Raw genomic sequence first — 17,945 nt, forward strand, 5'->3', positions numbered from 1 at the left:
CAATTTAGCCGGTAAAGTAAAACTTGGTTCCTCTCAAATGTGAAAAAAAAAATAAAAAAATAAGGACCATTTAAACCATAACTAGAAAGATGGTTGGGCCACTGTGACATTTACCATTCATTATATTTTGTATCACTAATTCATTAACATAATAAGATGATCTCTTCAAGGTGTAATTTCATTTTATTTAGAGCATCCATCTTCAACCATTTTACTTGTCAACCTAGAGTTGGTCCAAGAGACCTTTTGTTAATGGGCTTTACAAAATTATACGTAACTGGGCTGATAGAACTTTAACTTTTTTGCATCAACATTGAACAGGAGAATCGAGAATAGACTTAACACAAACAAATGGCCACATCAAATTCTGCAAGTTAGATTATTACGATCAAAAAGGTTCCAAATTGAATCCCACACTTGCAAATAAATGAAAAAATAAATCCAGTTTGCCAATATCCCTAAAGTAATCAACTAATAGAGTCTTTACTCAAAATTTTATCCCCCCACCCATTTAGCTTACTTGTTGCTGATGAGTACCATACATAGCATATGACCCATATGCTGCAGCATACATGCTTGGGTCATGTGGTGCTTGAAGAGCATAACCATATCCATCATAAATCTGACCACCATAGTATGCTGTTGCTGGCCATTGATTCCCAAAATCATTTCTCAACTGCAAATTTCAAGAACCGGATTAAATACGATATGTTTCTAGTTATTTATAGAGTAAATGGTTACCCAAATAAGATTATAACAAAAATATTTTTCAAGTTATTTATAGAGTAAATTGTTACCCAACATTACTAAGAGCATACCTGCTTATTTGCGGGGTTGCGTCCCCAAGAAAGGCGGACTGTTTGTTTCCCTATTGCTGTCCCGTTTAATTTTTGCAGTGCCTCCTCAGCGTTATTTCTATGAATAGAAGTTAATGGAGTAACAATACAAAATTAATTATTACGAAAAAGGAAAAATCCGGGGTAAAAAGAGTTGGTAAAAAGAAGGAAATTTAACCTGTTAGCAAACTGTACAAATCCGCAACCTTTACCAACTGGTATTTTTACGGAAAGAATCTCGCCATATTCCGTGAATGGCTGCCTAAGATCTTCATCACTAACCGATGGATCAAGCCCTCCCACAAAAATCTAGAACCAATCAACGGTTAACCAAAGAGAATATGAATGATTATTTCACAATAAAATTTATAAAATTAGTGGAAGAAGTTGGGAACTGACTGTCGTATTAGTAGAATCTCCATCGTTTTGCGAGCCAACATTCGACGTATAACCTCCTAGGAATCAAAAAGTCACCACCAAATCAAGATCTCAACTACTTTTGTAGCACTTTATCTGGACATGTTTTCTAGGGCTATTTCTAGAATGATGATGATGAGGGCATACACGTCTTTTCCACATACAAAATTTAGAGAGCAAGTCTCTACACTACCTTTTGGATAGGACATAAGACTGCAGTTTGTCAGTCTCATCCTACTAACATCAGTCCCGGTCTAATGTGGAGACCGGGACTAATGTAATCGGACAACTCTTTTTGTCCCGGATTTTTCCTATTTCATAATAATTAATTATTATGAGTAATTATTATGATCTCTTATCTATGTAAAAGACGTGAATGCCCTTCTTGTTTCCATCATCCAAAAGAGCCCTAGAAAGCTTGTATAGTCCCATCCTGTGTAACGGGACTTGACAATTTTTTCTAGGGCTAATTTCTATGATGAAGACGAGGAGAGCATTCACGTCTTTTGCACCTTTTAGAATGGACAAAACATTTGAATTTTTGTCCCACTGACATTGGTTTCAGTCACAGTCCAATGCATACCAAACACAGTACCTTGTTGGTAAGCAGAAGATTTTCTCGGGGTTGCAGCGCCAATACGCATAGGCCGAGTCGAACAGTAAGTCCCATTCATTTCAGTCATGGCTTGGGTCCTCTCATTATCGTCTCCAAATCTTACAAATCCATACCCTTTAGATCGGCCAGTATTAATATCAATAACGACTTTAGCAGCTTTAACGGATGGATATTTATTCGCAAAAGTTTCATGTAATAAAGCGTCAGTTACATCTGCAGCTAAATCTCCTACGAAAATAGAAAGATCAGAAGAAGCGTTGTTATTTGAACGTTTGTCTCCCGTGCTAAATGTAGCCCAGTTCAAACGAAACGGTTGTTCTGTGTTAGGCATAACAATGTGACCATAATTCTGCAACACTTTTTCTGCTGCAGCATGTGAAAAAAACTCAACAAACCCGTATCCCTCTGAGATACCTGTCTGCTTATTGCGAACAACCTTAATTGACGCAACCTACAATAAGTTTTTTTAAAAATCTAGTTAGGGGCTGTTTTTTTTCCCAATTAAGTCGTGTATGGATAAATGTCTGTCCGGATAAAGTGATGTATGTATACATATAGCATCGTGTATCTATTTTAGACTAAATAAAACATCAGATTAAGTGATTAACCCATTAGGTAAAAAAATATCATATTAATCTTGCACTATTTAAAATCTTCTTTTTATTTTTGTGAAAAAAATAGTGAAAGCAATGTATATAGCGACACCAATGATTTGCTGTCAATTATAGGTGACCACTGTTTCTCAGTCAGATTAGGGTACATAACAGTTCCTTTTTTAAAAAAAAAGTTTAAATTCATGATACACTTTGTTAACATAACTTTAAAGACAATAGTTAGTCTTGTACTATTTAAAATCTTTTTGTTGTGTGAAAAAGAAACAAAAACAGTGAGACAACAAAATGAAAGACATGCTAAAATAGATATCTACTAATAATGTCAACAAAAAAAAAAAAAACTTTTATTTCAACGATTATCACTGGAATACACTAGTATGAGATAAAATCAAGAACATACCATCACAAGTGATTAAAATTTGAAGCAATTTTAGTTGCATATCGATATAAAAAATCCAGATGGATCTTTCTTTCTAATAGAATCCCAAATTAAAAGCTTAATGAGCAACATGTGAGTAATGTTCCTCTTTGATGAACAATACCCAAATAAATCACATTAATTACCACAAGATATGACGAATTGAGATAATAATTGCATAGAAGATTATTTATTAGATTGATAAGCAATGTAAATAAGGATAGAGATTATAAAAAGGACCTCGCCGGTGGAAGCAAAACAGTTACGGAGGTAATCCTCATCCATCCAACTGTGAAGGTCACCAACCCAGATCGCCTTGTTGTCTCCTCCACCGGATCCCTGCTGCGGCGGTTGAACCACCGGAGTATGCGGCTGATGGTGGAGGTGGTGCGGGTGGTACGGCATGTAGTGTGGCGTCACTTGGTAATTAGCCGGAGACGGTGCCATCATCTGATGCTGCATTAACATCGCCGCCGCAGGGTACTGCATCGCCACCCACTGCTGCTGCCCTAGACCCACACCCACACCCATCCCCGCCGCTGCTCCTGTCGTCGTCGTCGGAACCGCTGGCTGGGTTTTCTGCGTTTGTTGTTGCTGATCAGACCCGCCATCATTCCCGGATTGCATCTTCACTCTGTTTTCCGAAAAAAGACACAAACTTTATAGTATTATGTATAAAGATACGGGTTATACGTAAAGGTTTGTGCGATAACAACAGCGAATCTGAGAGTTTTAGAGAAATGGGAATAGGGGATTTGTGAGATTGATGGTGAAGCCAAGTTTCATGGTGGTGTAGCCATTGGATTTAATGGTAGTTTTGTAATCTAAGCCGTTGTTTTAACATGGGGTTGTGTTGTGTTATGGTCGGCCACCGGATCCAGTTTCTTGATACACAGATATTTTCGAAAACAAGTTGTGTTTGTTTTTTGTTTTATATTTTATAATAATATGGAATTGTTTTGCCATTTTAAGGTTCGAGGAATCCAAACAAGGGTTTGGGAAGACTGCAAAATCAGGAAAGGCCTGGGTTTCAGTGACCTTGTGACAACTCTAAACATGCCCACCACCATCACCCGTCTTTCCCGCACCAATATTATTTCTTTTTACCAAAAATAACTCGTTGTTATATTTGATCATATGATATTCAATGTATCGATCATACCATCATACCACCATAAGTTATTATGTTTTGTTTTGTGTTGATTAGGTTAGCTTATTTTTATAAAATTAAATAGCTATTTGTCTTACATTTTTATGAAGAAAAAAAAAAGTTTCTTATTGACTCTTAATTTATTCATAAACCGCTCATAATTTCACCTTAAGTTCGGAGAGGACTTAAACCATTGATTTCAAAGAAAAAAAAAACAACACCTGATTCTACCGCACCATTACCATTTCTTTTTACTAAAAATAACTGGTTGTTATTTTTGATCATATGACATTTAATGTATCGACCATACCACCATAAGTTATTGTGTTTTGTTTCTATTGATTCAACTTATTTTTATAAAATAAAATAGCTATTTGTCTTACATTTTTATAAATAAAAAAAAAGTTTCTTATCGGCATTTAATTTATTCATAAACTGCTCATAATTTCACCTTAGGTTCAGAGAGGACTAAACCATTGATTTCAAAGAAAAAAGACAACACCTGATACCACCGCAGCATTACCATTTCTTTTTATCAAAAATAACTGGTTGTTATTTTTGACCATATGACATTCAATGTATCGATCATACCACCATAAGTTATTATGTTTTGTTTCTGTTGATTAGGTCACCTTATTTTTATAAAATTAAATAGCTATTTGTCTTACATTTTTATAAAAAAAATAGTTTCTTATCGGTATTTAATTTATTCATAAACTGCTCATAATTTCATCTTAGGTTCGGAGAGGACTTGAACCATTGATTTCAAAGAAAAAAAACAACACCTGATTCCACCGCACCATTACCATTTCTTTTTACCAAAAATAACTGGTTGTTATTTTTGATCATATGACATTCAATGCAGTGGCGGAACCAGAAATTTTGATACGGGGTACAAACATTGTCAATATATTATATGTAGTTATAATCTCTTTAGTTGGGGGTACAATAACATAAAATATGTTTACAAATAATATTTTTTATATATATCAAACAAATTTTTTGGGGTACTGTAGTACCCCCAACGCCCCATCTAGCTCCGCCACTGATTTAATGTATCGACCATACCACCATAAGTTATTATGTTTTGTTTCTGTTGATTAGGTCAGCTTATTTTTATAAAATAAAATAGCTATTTGTCTTACATTTTTATAAATAAAAAAAAATCTTATCGGCATTTAATTTATTCATAAATTGCTCATAATTTCACCTTAGGTTCACAGGGGACTAAACCATTGATTTCAAAGAAAAAAGACAACACCTGATACCACCGCAGCATTACCATTTCTTTTTACCAAAAATAACTGGTTGTTATTTTTGACCATATGACATTCAATGTATCGATCATACCACCATAAGTTATTATGTTTTGTTTCTGTTAATTAGGTCACCTTATTTTTATAAAATTAAATAGCTATTTGTCTTATATTTTTATTAAAAAAAAAGTTTCTTATCGGCATTTAATTTATTCATAAACTGCTCATAATTTCACCTTAGGTTCGGAGAGGACTTGAACCATTGATTTCAAAGAAAAAGACAACACCTGATACCACCAGACTAGAAGACATTTAAATAAAAAATATTAAAATCCTTCCAATAACCGCCAACTTCACCGGGAGGGGGGGGAGATGTGTATAAAAATTAGAGAATGGGGCCACTATAACATTTAATATTTAAGTATTCGTTCTAACCCTTGAGCTATGTTTTATTTGCAATTTAGTCCCCGATGTCAATTTCGTAATTTTGGATTTGTTGGAGTACGCGGGGAATACACCCTCATAGGGGTGAGCATTTGGACCGGTGGATAGGACCGGGCCGTTTTTTGGACCCCCGGGCCGGTTCTCGGTTCTAAGAATCCATCAAAACCGGTCCGGTCCGATTTTTACCTGGTTTAGAATCGGTTGGACTCGATTTATAAAAAAAAATTGTAATATTTAAACAACCATAGCTCATTCGTTTTAAGTTGGATTGACACTCGGTTTTTTCCAACGTTTAATTTGCATTTTGTAGATGAATTTAGACTATAATTTTGTTGATTTTGGTATTATACTCAATCAGTTATAGTCTTTCAAAGTGGAGCTATCAAAGCTGAAAATTTTCAACTTTTCAGCAACGTTTTTAAAATTTTATAATCTGTGAAAATTTTTGAACAACCATAACTCATTCGTTTTAAGTCGGATTGACACACGTTTTTTTCTAACGTTTAATTTATAGTTTGTAGATGAATTTAGACTATAATTTTGTTGATTTTGGTATTATATTCAATGAGTTACAGCCTTTCAAAGTTGAGTTATCAAAGCTAAAAAATATCAGCTTTTCAACAAGATTTTTAAAATTTTGTAATATGTGAAAAATTTTAAACAACCACAACTCATTCGTTTTAAGTCGGATTGACCTGTGGTTTTTCCAACATTTAGTTTACAGTTTGTAAATGAATTTAGACTATAATTTTGTTGATTTTGGTATTATATTCAATGAGTTACAATCCTTCAAAGTTGAGCTATCAAAGCTAAAATATTTCAACTTTTTAACTACTATTTTAGACTATAATTCTGAATTTTATGTATCTTTGACAGATAAATCTTATGAAATGGATCTGGGTGAACTTGATTTATATGTTAGTTTCTTTTATTTGGAATTTTTTTTGTAAGTTATAATATTATAAGTTATAACATCAAGGTAGATTAGTTATGCATGAAATAGAAACGCAATCATTTTTACAAGTTGTATCATATCAAACCCAATAACATATTCGTTTTAACGAGTTTTATCAAACCAAAACTTATTTTAACGACTTGTACTCTATGCAATTAAAGTTGTACCGGTCCAAACGGGTCCAAGAACCGGAAAACCCGGACCTGGACCCTGACACGGACATGGACACGACTCATCCGGTCCGGTCCACGGTCCACAATATTCTCCATAACCGGTCTGATCCAAGAGCCGGTTCGGTCCGGTTCAGTCCAAATGCTCACCCCTACACCCTCATATGTTGAACATACTCCAGATCACCTTAGTACGCAGGGCGTATGCAGCCAGGGTGCAAACCATCAATTTAGGGTTATGACCCTATTTAAACATATTTATAGCCTCATGCATTTATCTTCATCCTCCTTCTTCATTTCGAAACCCTAAAGAGTGTTTGTGCATTGTGAAGCTTATTGAGCCATTTTTGCTGCCATTTGGAGCTTTTAGAGTAGGTGGAAGAGCATTGAGGTGATGGTGTTTCACTCAAGGTTTTAGATCCAGCATCGTGTCTCCTTGTGCACCTTATGGAGGTAAAAAAGTTTCAACCTTGATGTAGAAATCTTATGGATCTAGCTTTTGCTCAAAGTTGTTTCCTTTTTGGTACCAAACTTGGTCTTTGTGAGTATAAGGTACTGCAAGGCATTTTAATTGTCCTTTCAGAGGTTTTAAGGGGTGTTAAGTCATAAACCTGGATTTTTGGTCACTAGTTTCCCTCCATGCAATTGCTAGATGGTCTTAATGGGTTAAGAGACTAGGGTTTTTGGAGTTAAGGACGTAATATCCATGCTAGACCATAAAGTTGGAAACATTATGGTTTAAAACATCTTTTATTGCCTAGATCTGAAGTTTGGATATAAGTACTTAAAGGATTAAGCACTTAATAAGGAGGGTAGCAAGCAGCCGTGTACATAAGGTGTACTGAGGGGTACGCTGAGCGTACGAGGTCAACTTCTCGATTCTCGGTCAACTGCAAAGTACGCCCCGCGTACACGAGGATTACGCCCAACATACTGATTGAGTCGACCCAATTGACTCGGTTGACTTTGACCTGCATTTTGACTAGGGTTTGACCTTGTCACAACTAGCATTTTTGGGCTAGGAAATTTTTCCTATGTATGATCAACTCTTGATGTATCTTGTAACTTTAATATTGATGTTATACATGTTATTCATTTCAAAAACAACTATTCAAATCATAACTCACTTGTGAAGCCCTAAACCATGTTCAATGCACTATGTTCACTCTACTTTGGATTGTAACCCTAATTTTCCCGGTTCAACCTCTTATTAGACCAGGATCCTTTTATTGGGCCTAATGAGCCAATAAACCCACAACCTAATTATTTTGGGTTAAGAATACACATTTGGGCCCAAATTGGAACCACACTCACTAAGTAATTGATTTTGGGCCACAAAACTCTTCATGGGCCTTAATGGACCGTAAACATTATTGTGAACATCAATGGACCGAAAACCCATACCTTTGCTCTTTTTGGGCCGTAAACTCTCATGTGGGCCTACATAAATCGAAAATCCCTAATGGGCCCATGCAATATGACCCCAACATCTAATTCCTTCTCCCTTCTCCCTAACTCCCGATTAAAAAAAAAAAAAAAGAAGAAAGGAAGAGATAATAAGAGGATTGAAATCTTGACACCTCAATGTTGCATGGTGGTAATCCATATACAATAACCACCATACAACAAGGTAAATCCCATACTTCTATGCAATATTTTCTCACTCCCTTTATTCTCTTCAAACTCTCGACCATAAGGACCTCCCCACCATCATTCTTCATTTCAAACTCAAGTTTCTCTCATCCTTTCCTCTCTAGAACAATAAATTCCTCCCTCTATTCTTCCAAATTTTCGTGTGTGCTTGTGTGTGTGTTCAAGAACACTTCATCAAAGATCATCATTCTTGGTAAGCTACTTTCTAATCAAGGTGTTTAAATTTATTTTATGTTAAGTCCTTCACTCATAAACACTCCATTTCATGATCCATGCTTCTTAGAACTCCATAAATTCGAAGATCTTCTCAAAGGAGCTTGCTAAGGCCAAAATCACCTTCAATCTTCTCTTCAAAACCGAATCCTTCACCAATGTAAGTTCATACCCCCCTTGTTTTCGGTTTTTACTATGTTTTGGGGTAGGATATAAGTTGATTTGTGTTAGATCTATGTATTTATGCATGTATATGTGTGTTTTCATGTTATATGTTGTGATTATGTTATGAAAACATGCTAGATCTTCACTAAACTCGAAAAATCTACTAAACTTTGTGATGTTTGTAAACTAAACCATCTTATGTGACCTACTATGAAGTGGAAAGGATTAAACATGTTAAGAATGGTTGAAAACTAAATAAAATCATGTAAAGGCCCACATTTGACAAAATAAACAAAAAGTGAGGTTCTTACGTTAACTCATGCTTTTTGAGAGGACCAAAAGAGTCATTTTTAAATGAAAATGGCTCTTTATGATATTCATGGTTTTAAAGGGGTCAAAAGTGTAAATTTTCACAAATGGGCTTCTACTTGAGCCTTCACGGTTTTCAAAGGGATAAATATGTCAATTTTCACTAAAATAGGTCTTATTTAGCAGCTCACAGTTTCATGGGACTAAAAAGGTAATTATTGACTTTTTTATGGATTAATTTGTCATTTTAAAACAAACATGGGCCAAAAATGTAAATTTTCTGTTAAATGGGCTGAAAATGTCATTTCTATTAAATTTGGGCCAAAAACATTATTTTTGGTGCATGTAAATGCTCCACAAATAATGAGTGATTATTAGGTTGTAATTTTCCCTTTATTTGTATTGTTGGTGTAAACACTCTCCCTCCTATATAAAGGGAGAGTTGGTCATTTTTAAAGTTAGCTAGCTCATTTCTTTTCCTTAGTTAGAGAATACACTTCTCACAATGTAATCTCTAGAGAGAGAAAAAGTGGTGGGTTCTCCCACCCAGGGAGAGTTTCTCTCCCACCAAGTTCTTATGAATATTCTCTCTTTCTTTTTCATCTTCTATGAACTCATCATATGTTCTTGATATTTTTGATACACAATTAATCTCAAGATTATTTCTTCCGCACTCATCGTTCGTTATAAAAATGGGTCTCTACAATTGGTATCAGAGTCGTACCTTGAAGATCTCACGATTAGTTCAAGGGAACGACTCCCGTTTGGTGATTATCTTGTGATTTTTCCGTGTTTCTGCAAGAAAATTTTTTCGGGTTGCAAACCGGAGTTTTTTTTATGATGTTCTATCTTATTTCTATCATTTGGGTGATTCTATCTCAACAAAATAAAAAATGTTGCTGCTGCTGATCGTTCTATTTTTGCTGGAAAAATGGTGTTCTTCATGTTCTTATTATTTTTCTGTTGAAGAAATGAAGCAAAAATGGGAGAAGAAATTATTTTTGTGGTCTCCAAAATGATGAAGAGATTGTTCCAGGAGGTATATGTTCTTGGAAATGAGAAGACACAAATTTAATGGGTTTATTTTTCTTGAAGAAAGTGGAGAAAAGCATTTCTTTTTGAAGTTTTTCTTTCCCAGCAACTCTTCTCACTATGAGGTAAGAAAGCACTTGATTCTCATATTTTAGTTGTTGTAGATCTTCAATTGAATTGTTTGGACATAATGTGTTGTTTACATAAAGCATATTGTCCTTGTTACTCTTTTGGGTAAAGAGTACTCCACTAGTTACTCCCTCAAAAAGACAAAAACCATGTGACATTGTCCAATCCCATCACCTTTTGTCCCTAAAAACCCCTGCACACTCCTCTTTTTGCCTTCCCAAGACCCTCCTTTGACTTAGAATGCTTTATAAAAATATTCTCTTATTAAAATATGAATAAATGGCCTTTGCGGTACCATTTTTCATGAAAATAGAGCATTTTTCGTCACCTGTTCAGCCCCTTTCGGACCCCCGAACCACAGCCAAAAACTGCCTTCCGGAGTCCCCTTAGAAGCCTCCCCGCAGCCCCTCCTTAGCCTTGATCCGAGGTCCTCTCAGCTTCTATCCGCAGCCGAGGTCAGCAGCCAAAAACCGCAAGAATACCCTTCCTGCTGATGAACCGAAGTCTCTCATGACCGAAGCTTCGGATCCCTCTGGCTCGGACCGCAACACCAGATCGCAGCTGCTATCCGCAGTTCGGACCGTAGGCGCTCCCTTCCGGTTCGTACCGCAGTTGTTCAGACCCCTCGCTCCGCAACTTGATCTCATACGCGCCTACCTGACCAGCTCCACCCGCCCACCATCCGCACTCAGCTTCACCCGTCCGCACCCATTTCCCTGTAATCTGCAACACCTTAGCACCGCAGCTACCTTATTCCTCCAACTTCGGATCATCTGCCCCACCTCCTCTCTCCAGCGCCTCCCCTTCCTCCTCCCTCTTTCCTCCTTTCCTTCAGCCCCTTCCCCTTCCTCCCCTCTCTTCTCCTCTTCCCCCTTCCTTCCTTCCCTCCACCTTTTTCCTCCCTTAAAAAAAAAAAAAAAAAAAAAAAAAAAAAAAAAAAAAACTTTTTTTTCTAAACCCTTTTTTTAATTCAGATTTTTTTTCTACATTTTTTTTAAATTTATTTATTTAATTTTTTTTCAGCCAATTTTTTTTATTTAACCAATTATTTTTTTTAACACCAATTTTTTTATTCAACCAAATTTTTTATTAAAACCAATTTTTTTTAACGCTAATTTTTGCCACACCCTACCCATGGATTGTCACATTGGTTCATTTCATGCCGGTTATTATTGGAAGAATATTTCTACCGCAGTCGGACTTCATATTATCTTTGTGACGCTTGCACCGCAACGGCGATTGATCACCAAAGTTGTTTCGCATTCTTCACATTATGGGATTTTATGACTTGTTGCTTATGATTTTTGGTTGACAAATCATGTATCTTGAGCATGTGGACTTTATTCTCTATTGAAGACCAATTCAAGTGTTCCGGCACCGCAGTTTGGATATTTGGATATATTTTTGGCACAACAGATTTTCTCAGCACAGCTTCAGCAACTGTCACCCGCTTTCTCATGACCGCAAGAGTATTTATTTTACTCTTTCTCGTTTCTTATCGAGACCCTTCATACATCTAGGGAGAGCTTCTCTTAACTCTTGCTTTTCGACACTCTCCATCCGATGATTTGTTGATTTTTGATATCCGGTTATTGTTTGAGTTTGGATTTTTGAAGACTTCTGAAGACGATTATTTATTTAGTGATGCGATGTGACACTTATTTTTGGTCTTCACGGATCAAATTTTTGGCATTACTCGATGTTTTCCAATTCGGATTATTTATTATTTGAACTCTACCACAGGATGATTTTGTGTTCGCATCCGGTTCAGATCTTATGGTTTCACGAGTTTGGATTTGTGATATGTTGAAGACGAAGATTATTTTGGCAATGTGACGTGGCACTTATTCTTGGTCCTTGGATCAAATTTTCGGCATTGCTAGACCATGTTTTTGGACTCACATTATTTTTATCCGGACTTCATGTTATGGATGCTTCACATTTTTAGCAAGTTATTCTTTGAAGAATTTCGGTGTATTATGATTCGAGAACTCGAGATGTTTTTCAGACTTTTGAAGACGAAGTGTTTCTTTTATTGGATCTTCTACTTGCTCATGGTGACCTCCTTCTTCGAGTGATTATGATTGGTTTGAAGATTTGGATCTTATCTTTTCTGCTTCATTGGTTGTGCTTTGAAGTCGAAGACCTTCATTTCAGAGATTCATGGCCAGTTTCAGACTTCACAGACACTTCAGAGTTTCAGATACATTTCAGCACTTGAGTTCATTTTATTACCACACTTGCTAGTCGGATTACTGTATTATAGCCTTGTATCACTTATTGTATCTCTCATCATTTGTAAGCATTTAGGGAGAGAATGTTGGTGCATGTAAATGCTCCACAAATAATGAGTGATTATTAGGTTGTAATTTTCCTTTTATTTGTATTGTTGGTGTAAATACTCTCCCTCCTATATAAAGGGAGAGTTGGTCATTTTTAAAGTTAGCTAGCTCATTTCTTATGCTTAGTTAGAGAATACACTTCTCATAATATAATCTCTAGAGAGAGAAAAAGTGGGTTCTCCCACCCAGGGAGAGTTTCTCTCCCACCAAGTTCTTATGAATATTCTCTCTTTCTTTTTCATCTTCTATGAACTCATCATATGTTCTTGATATTTTTGATACACGATTAATCTCAAGATTATTTCTTCCGCACTCACCGTTCGTTATAAAAATGGGTCTCTACATTATTTATATCAAAAGTGGGTTGAAAATGTCCTTTTATACAAAATAAGCACTTAAAAGTAAACTTTCGGTCTTAATGGGCCTAAAGTGTCATTTTTTCAAAAAATGTGCCGTAATTGTAAAATTTTCAACATAATAGGCCAAGAATTTCATTTTTACAAAAAGTGGACCTTTTATGTCATTTTGGTAAATAATCGAGCTGGAACAATGTAAGTCCCCAAATCTGCTTGTGTATCAATCAGGTCTGTTTGATGGTGCAGAATCCTAATCAAATGGATGATTTCAGATTTAATAGAATAGAAGGAGAAGAAGAAGAAGATGATGATGAATCTATGATGTATTCAATGAAATGAGTGAAGCTCCATACACATAGTTCACACACACTATTCTCTCTATAGTTTCTCTCACACCTTAGAATGCACATACTTAAGCTCCTTGGCTCTTTTCTTACGCTCACATGCACTCCTCACCCTATATATATATATATATATATATATATATATATATATATATATATATATATATACGGACCTAAGGCCAAGCTCAAAATACAAATAATCTAATACTATTTTCGGCCCAAATAATAAATACAATAAATGTTTAGAAAAGCAAAGTATAAACCATATTTTTGACCTAACAATCTCCCCCTTGGTTTATAGCTTTCTTTTCTAAATGACCAACAAGCTCCCCCTAAAAAGGTAGCTGGCTTTTCTTGTTAATCTTCATTGTGAGCTTGGCTTCAACATTTATCTTCAAATTCTTCACAACTTCAAGATGAACTTGATGAATCTTCAATGAATGACTTCATCTGGAGCAGTTGGGCTTATCTTCAAAATTTGACATTGAACGCGCATTGGGTGAGGAGGCTTCTTGAAAAGATTCTTGAAAGATAGCGCTTTCAGCTTGAGAATCTTCAGAGAGAACTAACAGGGAGAATTAATCTTCTGGGTCACTTCAGTAGGTTTAAGATAGCAGCAGACTAATTGAGGAGGTTTCAATGCAATCTATCACATAATCTTCAAGAACAACTTCACCTTGCTTCTGGGGGTTGAAAGATTGAATGTTTGAAGAATAGTCTTCATTTCTTGGTCCTTCGAATACGAATTCTTCGAGGATCACGGATGAAGCCTCGGCTCAGAAATTTTCAATACAGTCTCCACGAGTCTCATCTACATCTGGATTCACTTTTCAAGACAAACAAAACAAAAAGATAAAAACAAAACTAAAACAAGGTTAGCACACTATATATATATATATATATATATATATATATATATATATATATATATATATATATATATATTGAACAGAAAAATAAAGACAGAAATAACACTATTTTTGGATTTTTAATTTTCTGATTTTTGTTTGATTTTTGAATTTTCTGATTTTTGTTTGATTTTTTTATTATTTTTTTAATTTTAATTATCCCCCTAAATTTGTGCATAGAGAAAAACTATGAACAAATTTAACAAAAACAAAAATATTTGGGATTAAAGTTGTCAAGCAATCCAATATCGTTTATCAGCACACTCCTGCATGTCTAGATATGGTTAATCACCGGTATTGTGGTCCACTTAAACACAAAAGATGTTGACAATTTGGACAGACTATAAGTGACAAGTCATTGTGATATATATTCCTAAATGGACATTTAGCTGACAACGACCAATGTTATTGTTGTCCACTTAAATTAAGCAGCAAGATCTACAGACAACCTATTAAATGGTTCAATTTTAGATGTACTAGAACGTGTTTCCCACTTCCCGATATACCCCGATAATGAAGAACTTCCAAAGAACTCCTTACTTTAGGTGAGTATCCAATCATTAAGAAAGAAGTCATATATAGAAGTGCATATGTTCCTACTGGAGGAAAACTCACATCTCAAGCTGGCTACTGAAATCTCATGTGAGGAATCTCTGATGGCTACTCCAATGACTCAAGGGCTATCATTATCACAATAATCACTTAGTCAAAAACTGATAATCCTTTTAAGGGTAATATGTCCATTTTGCCCCTGGTCAAAGTCAACATTCTGGATTGACTCAACTCGCCGAGTTCTATAACTCAAAAATCCTGAAATCGCTTTCCAACTCGCGGAGTCACCCCCCCCCCCCCCCGACTCTTCGAGTTCTATTTGGTATAGAATCGGGACATGACGACTCAACTCATCGAGTTCCTCTATGGACTCGATGAGTTCTTCAGTCTGTTTGGGCCTTCTTAAAGGATTACGCCCTTACTCTTCGGATTTAAGCTTCTTATTCCTCATGCATCCTATAAATGTCCTTTTCAGGGTAATGCTTCAAACTTTACCCGTTAATAGCCCTTCTTCATGGGTTTAGCTCAAACTTTAGCTCTCAAGGACATAGATCTTGGTCCAAAAGTCATAATCCTCCAAACTAAAGCATACTAACATAGATCTAGGCCTTAGACATCATTTGAACACGTAAAGCTCCTAACTTTCCTTCCATGCATGGCCTTTTAGGGCTTAAAAGGCCAAAATAACACCTTAGAGCTTGCATGGGGGCTCCAATGGCATAGAGTTTGCACCTTTATGCCATAACAACCCTTAATGATTCTAGATCTGAAGGGATCCTTGCTTGGGACGTCCATATCCCAAGTGTAACACCTGGTTCCTGGTATATATTTTAATCTAAGTATTTTTGGCATTTTAGCTGGGACTCGGCGAGTTGTAGGCCTGACTCGCCGAGTAGAGGCGAGATTTTGAGCACGTTTAAGTTGGCAACTCGGCGAGTCCGCCAGTCTAGAAGAAACCCTAGATCCACGGGTTTTGCACCCTATTCAAACCATGGTATGAGCCCCAAACTCGCCTCCTTCACCCTCAGAGCATCATTTAGCAAATCCTAACCATTCCTTGAGCATTTGAGCATTTCTTGTGTGGATCTTGAAGTTTTGAAGAGAAGAAGGAGGCTAGATCCAAAGGAGTAGAAGAAGATCCTAGATCTTGCACCTACTACATAGTTTATTGAGGTAATAATCAGATTCCTTCTGTTTCTATGATTGATTCTCCATTATAAGCACATTTAGGCCATTTTATCCATTTCTTAGCTTGTTTATAGTAGAGATATCACATTGGGTTGATTAGCCTTTAGATCTAGCCATGTTTCAGTTCCAAAAACATAGATCTAACACCTTTATGGATCCATTTTGCATGTAAGCCCTAGATCTACTCTTTTATGAGTCTTTTGAGCCTTTAAATCCCTTTTCATGCATATGTACACATAAAGTTGGATACTTTACGTGGTAAACAAGCCTTAAGAACCTAGATCTATAAGTTGTATGCAGTGGTTTTGAGCAGAATCGATTGTATAGAAGTTGCATGCAACCGACTCGGCGAGTCGTTCTTCAGACTCGGCGAGTCGGGTCGTGAGTCCACGAGTTTTCCCAAGAACAGACTCGGCGAGTTGTTTATACAACTCGGCGAGTCATAGTCGGAGTGTTCATATGTTGAAGGAGGACTCGACGAGTTGTTCATACAACTCGGCGAGTTGGATGCAGATTGACTAAGTCTTAGAATCAATGAGGAACTCGTCGAGTCCATGCCAAACTCGACGAGTAGTAGCGTGCAGAAATGAGAAATGAGAGTAGGGACTCGACGAGTTGGTGGCCCAACTCGACGAGTCAGGTCAACTGCATGTTGACTTTGACCAAGAGGTTGACTTGGACCAGGGGTAAAATAGTCATTTTACCCTCAGTATTGTTATCAGTATTTGATTGAGTGTACTTATGGAAATTGTAGCCGGGGTGAAACCGGAGCAGCAGCAGAAAGATTCTAGAACAGTTCATTCAACAGCTAGACTATGAGGTGAGTTTCCTTCCAGTAGGAACGGATCTACGACCACAATGCCGACCCGTTTAGTTAGCAGTAGTTCCGGACCTCAGTCCGATGCAATAGTTAGATTGTTTGATGTCTTTGTGATTCAAGCATGTTTTGTGTTATGTGTTCCGGACTTCGGTCCGATGCAGTATGCAGTATATGTGCTTATGCTAGTTGATATGTTTATACTATGCCATGTTATGCTCAGTCAGGTTCCGGAATTTGGTCCGATGCAGGGGACAAGGTCCCAGTTAGTTCCGGATTTCGTTCCGATGCAGGGGACAAGGTCCCAGTTAGTTCCGGACTTCGGTCCAATGCAGTTTCCGGGCTTCGGTCCGATGCAGAAGGCAAGGCCCTGGTTAGTTTCGGACTTCAGTCCGATGCAATGGGCAAGGCCCAGTATGTTTTTATATGATATTGTATGGTATATGGTAGTTTGGGGGAGCTCAATAAGCTTCTTGCTTACAGTTTCAGTTTTGGTTTCAGGTACTTCCGCAAGTAAAGGGAAGAGCTCGGGATGATGGCATCGCACACACCACAGCTTCAGTTTTTGTCCTGGGAGTTGATTTAGTTTTTCATAGATATGATTGATACAGTCTTGATACAATTTTCTCGTGATACTTTGTTATGGTTTTGAGATATTGACGTATGGGTTTTTATTTTATGGTATCGATCTAATGATTTTAGTAACGATTAAACAAAAAATTTTGGGTCGTATTTTGGGATGTTACACCAAGGTTCAAGCTTCTTAGACCCAAAAACCCAATAAGGTGAAAATAAGAAGATCTAAGAAACTACTAGACAAGTTATAGGCTTGATTATCAGAAAATGATGAGGATAGAAAGAAGTCTCTAGATCTACTATCTTCTCATTGAATCCTCTAGCTCCTTCTTCTTCCACGAGCTTCAAGAATACACAAGGATCACTTAAAAATGGCTCACAAGCTCACAAATGAATTAGGGTTTCTGAAGCTAGGGTTTGAGACTTGGAGGCTGGAAATGAGGCCATCAAGTGGGGATTAGAATGCTTAAATAGGGTGCAAAACC

At 36.6% G+C, this 17,945-nt stretch overlaps 1 protein-coding gene across 1 annotated transcript; it reads right to left on the reverse strand.

The window, feature by feature from the left end:
* Positions 1–352: 352 nt before the first annotated feature.
* LOC111885885 (polyadenylate-binding protein RBP47) lies at positions 353–3,834 on the reverse strand. The gene is made up of 6 exons (XM_023882123.3): positions 3,142–3,834; positions 1,849–2,320; positions 1,236–1,291; positions 1,015–1,145; positions 819–915; positions 353–676 (listed from the first exon to the last, which is right to left on the reverse strand). Exons 1-6 carry the CDS (start codon positions 3,526–3,528, stop codon positions 512–514), a joined length of 1,308 nt encoding a protein of 435 aa, XP_023737891.1. The 5' UTR covers positions 3,529–3,834; the 3' UTR covers positions 353–511.
* Between the last annotated feature and the right edge of the window lie 14,111 nt (positions 3,835–17,945).

This window comes from Lactuca sativa, chromosome 4 (genome assembly GCF_002870075.4).
Source record: "Lactuca sativa cultivar Salinas chromosome 4, Lsat_Salinas_v11, whole genome shotgun sequence".
Lineage (NCBI taxonomy): Eukaryota > Viridiplantae > Streptophyta > Magnoliopsida > Asterales > Asteraceae > Lactuca > Lactuca sativa.